The 9221-nt window shown below is 41.2% G+C and overlaps 1 protein-coding gene across 2 annotated transcripts; it reads right to left on the reverse strand.

Moving 5' to 3' along the window:
- Window positions 1-11: 11 nt before the first annotated feature.
- LOC113107778 (uncharacterized) lies at window positions 12-8621 on the reverse strand. 2 transcript variants are annotated; one of them, XM_026270485.1, is made up of 7 exons: window positions 8509-8621; window positions 5420-6321; window positions 5053-5149; window positions 3826-3927; window positions 3491-3666; window positions 2897-2998; window positions 12-800 (listed from the first exon to the last, which is right to left on the reverse strand). In XM_026270485.1, exons 2-7 carry the CDS (start codon window positions 6316-6318, stop codon window positions 29-31), a joined length of 2148 nt encoding a protein of 715 aa, XP_026126270.1. In that variant the 5' UTR covers window positions 6319-6321; window positions 8509-8621; the 3' UTR covers window positions 12-28. The 2 variants fall into 2 exon arrangements, with proteins under 2 accessions (XP_026126270.1, XP_026126271.1); XM_026270486.1 differs by lacking the exon at window positions 8509-8621 and having other exon boundaries at window positions 5420-6938.
- Between the last annotated feature and the right edge of the window lie 600 nt (window positions 8622-9221).

Below are 9221 nucleotides of genomic sequence, written 5' to 3' on the forward strand. Positions count from 1 at the left end.
AAACAATGAGACCTCCAGAATAACAGAATTAAGTTCTTCTTGCTCTTCTTTTGTTTTTAAAGTTCTCAACTACTGCTCTCTGCAGTCTAGCTTTTTTAATTTTTTTACGGTAACCATGTAAAGGGGTAATTTTCCTTTTTCTGGACACAGCAGTGAATTTTCCAAAAGCCAGCTTGTGTGCTCTTTGGATGGTATTGTACAGTTCAGGGGTATGTTCAAATGCTTCGGACTTGCTCCACTCTAGTAGGTCTGATAACATGGACTGTATGGGAGGATTCCCATGGGAGGCTTCAGACACTGGTGCATTTTCTTTGGGGTCTGTGAGAATGTCTTGAGGCTTGAGGACATGCGTGACATGTATGCAAACACATCTTTCTCCAAAACTATTAGCAATGCATGTGCACAAAGTCGGAGTTTTCCTATTCACAATACTCATAGTCCCATCACTATTGAAGATGGTTATTTCATCTTCAGTCTGCTGGTAGAGACGGAGGCTGATGATTTCTAGCGCTTTTTTATTCCGCATTTTTTCAATGTCAATACCTCTCCTGCCTACCTCCATCTTCACCAAGAGAAGATGTTTGCATATGTTTCCCATCCGGAAATTGGTGCATTCACACGTGAAGTGTAACAAGTTAACTTTGTAGGCTGTGTTGGTCGACTGTGACGGCACAAAGCACTGCCCCGCTTCTATGTCCAAATCTTTGCCAACACCATTTTTAAACAGCAGCGCAGCAGCCTGGTGAGCAGTAGAGCTGGATAATGTCAGTCGTCCTGCTTCGCTGAGTCCATCCATGTAGCTGCAGTAATGAAAAACAAGACACAAATTTGGAATTACAGTAAAATAGTAGCCTTTTGCCTCAGATAGGACAGTGGGGAGCGACAGGACACCAGTGTGTGAGAGTGTGCCCTAGCTAGCTGCAACACAGGTAAGGGCACCATCACAAACTTTTAAATGGCACACATTTTGCATATCCTGACTGGATGGCCAATAACTTATGCAATACCATAAACTCATAACCATACTGTATATTGGCCCTTATTGTTGGATAGATTTTAGCTAAATGCAAGTTTCATTGTGTAGTCATTGCCATGGTGATGGTTTTCTAGTGCAACAGCTCCATAAAAAAATAATTCACTGTTAAGACTGTGAGAGGGTGGCAAGCTTCATGAAAGTACAGTATTGTTCAAAATAATAGCAGTACAATGTGACTAACCAGAATTATCAAGGTTTTTCGTATATTGTTTTATTGCTACGTGGCAAACAAGTTACCAGTAGGTTCAGTAGATTCTCAGAAAACAAACAAGACCCAGCATTCATGATATGCACGCTCTTAAGGCTGTGCAATTGGGCAATTAGTTGAATTAGTTGAAAGGGGTGTGTTCAAAAAAAATAGCAGTGTGGCATTCAATCACTGAGGTCATCAATTTTGTGAAGAAACAGGTGTGAATCAGGTGGCCCCTATTTAAGGATGAAGCCAACACTTGTTGAACATGCATTTGAAAGCTGAGGAAAATGGGTCGTTCAAGACATTGTTCAGAAGAACAGCGTACTTTGATTAAAAAGTTGATTAGAGAGGGGAAAACCTATAAAGAGGTGCAAAAAATGATAGGCTGTTCAGCTAAAATGATCTCCAATGCCTTAAAATGGAGAGCAAAACCAGAGAGACGTGGAAGAAAACGGAAGACAACCATCAAAATGGATAGAAGAATAACCAGAATGGCAAAGGCTCAGCCAATGATCACCTCCAGGATGATCAAAGACAGTCTGGAGTTACCTGTAAGTACTGTGACAGTTAGAAGACGTCTGTGTGAAGCTAATCTATTTTCAAGAATCCCCCGCAAAGTCCCTCTGTTAAAAAAAAGGCATGTGCAGAAGAGGTTACAATTTGCCAAAGAACACATCAACTGGCCTAAAGAGAAATGGAGGAACATTTTGTGGACTGATGAGAGTAAAATTGTTCTTTTTGGGTCCAAGGGCCACAGGCAGTTTGTGAGACGACCCCCAAACTCTGAATTCAAGCCACAGTACACAGTGAAGACAGTGAAGCATGGAGGTGCAAGCATCATGATATGGGCATGTTTCTCCTACTATGGTGTTGGGCCTATTTATCGCATACCAGGGATCATGGATCAGTTTGCATATGTTAAAATACTTGAAGAGGTCATGTTGCCCTATGCTGAAGAGGACATGCCCTTGAAATGGTTGTTTCAACAAGACAATGACCCAAAACACACTAGTAAACGGGCAAAGTCTTGGTTCCAAACCAACAAAATTAATGTTATGGAGTGGCCAGCCCAATCTCCAGACCTTAATCCAATTGAGAACTTGTGGGGTGATATCAAAAATGCTGTTTCTGAAGCAAAACCAAGAAATGTGAATGAATTGTGGAATGTTGTTAAAGAATCATGGAGTGGAATAACAGCTGAGAGGTGCCACAAGTTGGTTGACTCCATGCCACACAGATGTCAAGCAGTTTTAAAAAACTGCGGTCATACAACTAAATATTAGTTTAGTGATTCACAGGATTGCTAAATCCCAGAAAAAAAAAATGTTTGTACAAAATAGTTTTGAGTTTGTACAGTCAAAGGTAGACACTGCTATTTTTTTGAACACACCCCTTTCAACTAATTGCCCAATTGCACAGCCTTAAGAGCGTGCATATCATGAATGCTGGGTCTCATTTGTTTTCTGAGAATCTACTGAACCTACTGGTAACTTGTTTGCCACGTAGCAATAAAAAATATACTAAAAACCTTGATTATTCTGGTTAGTCACATTGCACTGCTATTATTTTGAACAATACTGTAGCTGCGTCTCATTTTATTTTATTCTATAACAGGCTGAAATAGCCATTTGGCAAAATTGACATTCCCTGTTAGAGAGATTACTAACCTGTAATACTTTTCTACATCTCCACATAGCAAAAGCAGAAGTTGGTCGACTCTTCGGTTTGCCTGGCCTCGCAGGAACTGGTATTTCAACGTAAGGAAGAATCTTTAAGACAGAAAAGGCATGAATAACATGAAAAGCTTGACAATTACAAATCTGACACCCACCATACCATTGGCTTCCTATCAAATTGGGAGAAAATAATTGAATACCAATACAAAATAAACTAGCAGTGTAAAACACTGATTCCTACATATTTTTTCTGACTTTAGTGAAACTTCGCTCATTCAACCTAAAGAGCTGCATTAACTGCTTATTTGGGGAATATAGATTTTTCATGGTAAACTTTGCCTCAGGCCACGAGGTGAGCCGGCCTTGTGGTAAGACATAACGTTCAGTGCATAGTAAGTCAGTGTTCAATATGTGGTATTATATAGGCCCATGCCATTTTGAGAAAAGCTAGTAGATACTGGCACTATATTTGCGTGCATAATTCTGGGGCCATGATGTTAGCAACACTCCAATGTTTTAAGCAAATACTCTGATCCCAATATGAAAATAAATTTTAAATATTATTGGCAAATTTAAGTAAAATACCTTTCAGCCTTGTTGTTTGTCTCACTGCTGCAGTGATAGAACGTTCTGCCAAAGTTTACCCACAGCTCCGCATAGGTAAACCAATTTGTCTTCAGATAAGTTGTTACATGGGGACTACCCAAAAAGGTGTCGATCTCACTGCACTTCTTGGCAGATACATTGAGAAACTCTTCCTCCTTAGGGGAAAAACATTTAATCTGAGATGCTTATATACAAACCTTAAAAAGAAAAAGCATAAATAATTGTAAACTCACTAGTATGTACACTACAGAATGCATAATTTGGTCAGGACCACTTAGTTGCACTGGGGTTATGAATGTAAGAAAATATAGTACCGTCAGACATGCTTTCATTGATGCCATGGCATGAATGACCACATTTCTTTGTTCAGGTGTCAGGTGACCTCCATCTGTCTTCACAAGCCACCGGTTAACAGCCTATAACAGCATAAATTGCTTCAGATGCACATTAGGGTATGTTATTTCACCCAGTCACGTGGCAGTTAGTTTCCATTGCTTGGCCAAAAGGGAGTTTATGTTATTGTACTGCAATGTAACTCTGTATATATCCCAAATTTTCATGTTTCATGCAAGTAGAATTCAGGATTTGAAATAAGCATATACTGCAAACTGTAAGTATTTATGTCACAACCACCTGCAATTACACTGCAGACCACTAGTTGATTGCCCTTAAGGGGGGGGGGGGGGGGTGAAATGCTATTTCATGCATACTGAGTTTTTTTACACTGTTAAAAGAGTTGGATTCCCATGCTAAACATGGACAAAGTTTCAAAAATTAAGTTGTATGTTTGAAGGAGCATTTCTGTTCCAAAAATACTCCTTCCGGTTTGTCACAAGTTTCGGAAAGTTTTTTTCGAGTATGGCTCTGTGTGACGTTAGATGGAGCGGAATTTCCTTATATGGGTCCTGAGGCACTTCTGCCGGAAGAGCGCGCTCCCGTATAGCAGAGCACAGACATTTCACTGATCAAAACGAGAGCGTCGCTAAAAGTCACAAAAGTAGTGTGTTTTTGGTTGCCAGGGTAAGACAACCCTGCACAGATTACCAAAAAAAAAAAAACGCATTAAGGGACCAGTGGATGGAGTTTATTTTTACAGAGCATCAACGGAGTTGTGCAAGTGTTTTTGTTTGTTCCCTGCATTTCGAAGATGCTTGTTTTACAAACAAGGCCCAGTTTGACGACGGATTTGCGTATCGTTTATTTCTTAAGGATGATGCAGTCCCAACGAAAAAGTCAAGATTGTGTGTTGGAACCGCAGTCGGTGAGTAAAACTGCTTAAAATATCTCAGCCTCCTTGTTAGTGCATCCCCTCCCATGCCGGAGACCCGGGTTCGAGCCCCGCTTTTTGGAGTTATGAAGGATGCAGTACTACTCTATAGGTACTCAAGATTAACAGGATATTGAGTGAAAACGAGCATTTCACCCCCCCTTTAAATATACAGTACAGTTAAGATTACACTTGTTTACACACCCAATGTCAACTGCACAACATTGTAGATTTAAATGTCACAAATAGTGATATTGTATATTCATCGACTTACCTGAAGCACATGGAACCAACAAAGGAGAAGCTTTGCATTTGGGAAAATGCTTTTAATAGCATTAAGCACTCTCAAGTCACGGTCCATCATCACTGACCTGTAACATTGAAAAACAGACAAAAGAGGAAAAAGTTGCACCACACCCAAAAGCATACATTAGACAAAGTGTATTGTATATTGTAAACATTGTATCAAGAAAATTTAGAATAGTGAGTTAAGAACCTAGTGAGATCCAAAATTCAAAAGCTGTAGCTCAGTGCAGTAGTATTTTCAGAATCAAAGTCAAACATGCATATTTCCTGTTGTTCCAATTACAAAGAAAAGAATAAATACAGTATAACATAAATAATGCCAACATTTGACTGACCTTGGATAGAAGCTTGGGTTACTCACTTGAAGCTTCTGTAGGCAGAGGCTTACTGTTGCAGTAGTTTCCTTGCTCAGGATAAAATAGGCAAATGGCACGCCTCTTCCAGTTTTGTTTATCAATAACAGTGCATAAAATGCATACCCGTAGGCTGTTATGCCTTTGTATGAAGCATCCATGAAAACCATTGGATGAGGGTTCTCTTCCAAAAGTTGTTTTTGAAATGGTGTTTGTACAACTAAAATGAATGGTTGTTCATTGTGAAGTGGCTGATAAAAACAGATGTTGTCTCTGAGTTCCATGGAAACCAAATGGTCCACACTGACAGAATCACTGTCACCCACACCTCTGAGGTTTTTCTTTAAAAGCCTAATGTCATTAGGGGTTAAGTAAAACCGGCGGTCTTTTTTGTCCAAATGCCCATTTTGTTGAGCCCAATCATAGCTTTTTATTAAGATCTCAGAAGTAGAACAACCCTGTTGAAACCATATTTCAATGAGCGAATGCAGGTCTGGGTGGATGCGGTTTTTCTCTTTAGAATTAGCCTCGTCATGGCCAGTGTGCTGTAGCATCTTTTGGATTATGGCACCTGATATTCCGGCATCTGTGATGACTTTGAAAGAGATGTATGCCTTGCAAGAATTGGCCCGAGTTTGTGTGGCTTCTCCATTACTTTTGCCTGCAGCGTGATTCCCACGGTCACAGCCATAGTAATAATAGTCCTGCCGGCGGCAGACTGGGGGTCTGAAGTAGCAATGCTCCTTCTCCTGCACTTCTTTAATGTAACCCTCCATGAACTCCTTGGCATCCCCCCTAATGACAACAACATCTTGGTTGACCCTGGAGTCATGTGGCTTCTTCAACCGTTTTTTAACACCATTCACCCAATGTGTCGCCATATTCTGAAATTAGAAAAGACACTATACTTGAACAAAGATTTTTGGAGAAACACAGGCTAAACATCAAACTGATCGGTCCTGATAAATATTTAACTAACATAGTCGAAGAAGAAGAATAAGTTTTTTCATCTTCTCTTTTCTATTTTACAAGTCTTGGCTGCATTTATCTCACCCCCGACTTTTTCGCTTGATGGAAATTTGAGCCCTCAATAAAGTCTTCCAGGCAGCGCTGCATATTATACAAACTGCTAATATACTAAATAATACATAAAAAAATATGACTTCTGCTCTGAGACCAGAGAAGACAGCTGACTCCCTTTTGTCCAACTATGTTGCCCTGAGAACAGAAAAATGACTTCTGCCCTGAGACCAGGAGGGATTCACCGTCCTGCCCTCGGACCACATCTGCCCTGAGACCAGGAGGGATTCACCGTCCTGCCCTCAGACCACATCTGCCCTGAGACCAGGAGAGATTCGCCGTCCTGCCCTCGGACCACATCTGCCCTGAGACCAGGAGGGATTCACCGTCCTGCCCTCGGACCACATCTGCCCTGAGACCAGGAGAGATTCGCCGTCCTGCCCTCGGACCACATCTGCCCTGAGACCAGGAGAGATTCGCCGTCCTGCCCTCGGACCACATCTGCCCTGAGACCAGGAGGGATTCACCGTCCTGCCCTCAGACCACATCTGCCCTGAGACCAGGAGGGATTCGCCGTCCTGCCCTCGGACCACTTCTGCCCTGAGACCAGGAGAGATTCGCCGTCCTGCCCTCGGACCACATCTGCCCTGAGACCAGGAGGGATTCACCGTCCTGCCCTCGGACCACATCTGCCCTGAGACCAGGAGAGATTCACCGTCCTGCCCTCAGACCACTTCTGCCCTGAGACCAGGAGGGATTCACCGTCCTGCCCTCGGACCACATCTGCCCTGAGACCAGGAGGGATTCACCGTCCTGCCCTCAGACCACATCTGCCCTGAGACCAGGAGGGATTCACCGTCCTGCCCTCAGACCACTTCTGCCCTGAGACCAGGAGAGATTCACCTGCCCTGGGACAAAATTGTGGGAAACCTATGGAATGCCAAAGCTGACTTTATTATATATAAAAAAAATACATAAATATACAAAGAAATGTAAAAAAGTACAAATAAATATTTATACTTTCATTACCTTATTTATGTATACTTGTATTTTTCACACTTTTATTTATTTATACATTTGTTTATTTACACATTTATTCATTTCCACATACATTTATGTATGTTTTTATGTGTACAATTATTTCCACATTTATTTATTTCCACATTTCTCTGTCCGTATGCTAATGAGGGGAGCATGGTTTACCTCAGACATCAGCAATTGAGCTCAGAGTGGCAGTGCTGAAGCTTTGAGGCCACAGTGACACCCTGTATAAATAAATCTTGTGGAAATAAATAAGTTGAAATACATAAATGTGTGAAAAAAAAAAACAATTTTATATAGGAATAAGGAATGTTATATTTGTACTTTTTTACATTTCTTTGTATATTTACGTATTTTTGCTCTTTTACATTTCTTCGTATATTTATGCATTTATTTATTTAAAATAAAGTCAGCTTTGGCATTCCATAGGAAACGGTCTCTGCCTTGGGACCAGATGATATGAAGAAAAGCCAAATTTATAAATTAGACTGACTTCTGCCCTGAGACCAGGAGGGATTCACCTGCCATGAGACAAAATTGTGGGAAACGATAGTCTCTGGCCTAGGACCAGATGAGACTAAACAGTCATGAAGAAAAGCCAAATTTATAAATTAGACTACAACTCCCTAAATAGTCATAAATTTTTTGAATAGTACCGCTTATTGCAATGTACTTTCTAGCTCACCTGAGTAGCTTGACTAGCTAGCTTAGCTAGCGCTTATGGTTTACATGTAAGTTATGTGCACACACTAAAAAGTTGACATTTTTCTGAATTATCTTGTTCTTCTACATTTTTGTGATAAGAACCGCTGGCAACAGTTACTGCAACATTTTAATGCAAGCTACAACACTAGCTTGCTTCTGAAACAGCAGGCTAGCCTACCCTTAAGCTACAAGCTGCACCATTATACTATGATTTCGAGGGCAGAAAGAAAATCACACATAGTGCTAACTGTTACATACAATGCTCTATTTTCAAGGAAATTACGGTTTTGTTTTTACAAACTTACTTTGAAATGATAACCAGTTCCAGTTGACGTTCCTCTTGCCTGCTCACTGCAGATAATCAGTTCCTAATTGCCTGCCTGCACACAGGTGTGAATAATATTTGCGGGAATTTTCAAAATGGTGGCCCCGCCTCTGCAATTATCTCCCTTCTTGCGATTGGTTGTCAGATTGAACCAATCACAAACGTTTCTGCCCTCAGGACAACTTTGAGTCAAGAAAATTCCCACCTGCCCTGCAGCAGGGCAACTGGGTGACAGTGAGGCAGCGTAGTCGTGGGTCAAAACACCGCTCTTCTGTTCCCATCAAAACATTAAACAGGTTCTCCCCACTCAGTGATGCACCCACTGAGAAACCTGATGAAAGTGCTCTAGTTATTGGTGATTCTATTGTACGGAACGTGAATATAGAGACACCAGCCACCATAGTCAAATGTTTACCGGGAGCCAGAGCGCCTGACATCTTGGCTAATTTAAAAGTGCTGGCTAATGCTAAACGTAAATACAGTAAGATTGTTATTCATGCCGGCGCTAATGATGTTCGACTTCGCCAGTCGGAGATCACTAAAAATAACTTTAAAGAGGTGTGTGAACTTGCAAGCACGATGTCAGACACTGTAATATGCTCTGGTCCCCTCCCTGCTTACCGTGGTGACGAGATGCATAGCAGATTGTCATCACTCAATGGCTGGATGTCTAAGTGGTGCCCACAGAATAAC

The sequence above is a fragment of the Carassius auratus genome, chromosome 8, assembly GCF_003368295.1.
Source record: "Carassius auratus strain Wakin chromosome 8, ASM336829v1, whole genome shotgun sequence".
Lineage (NCBI taxonomy): Eukaryota > Metazoa > Chordata > Actinopteri > Cypriniformes > Cyprinidae > Carassius > Carassius auratus.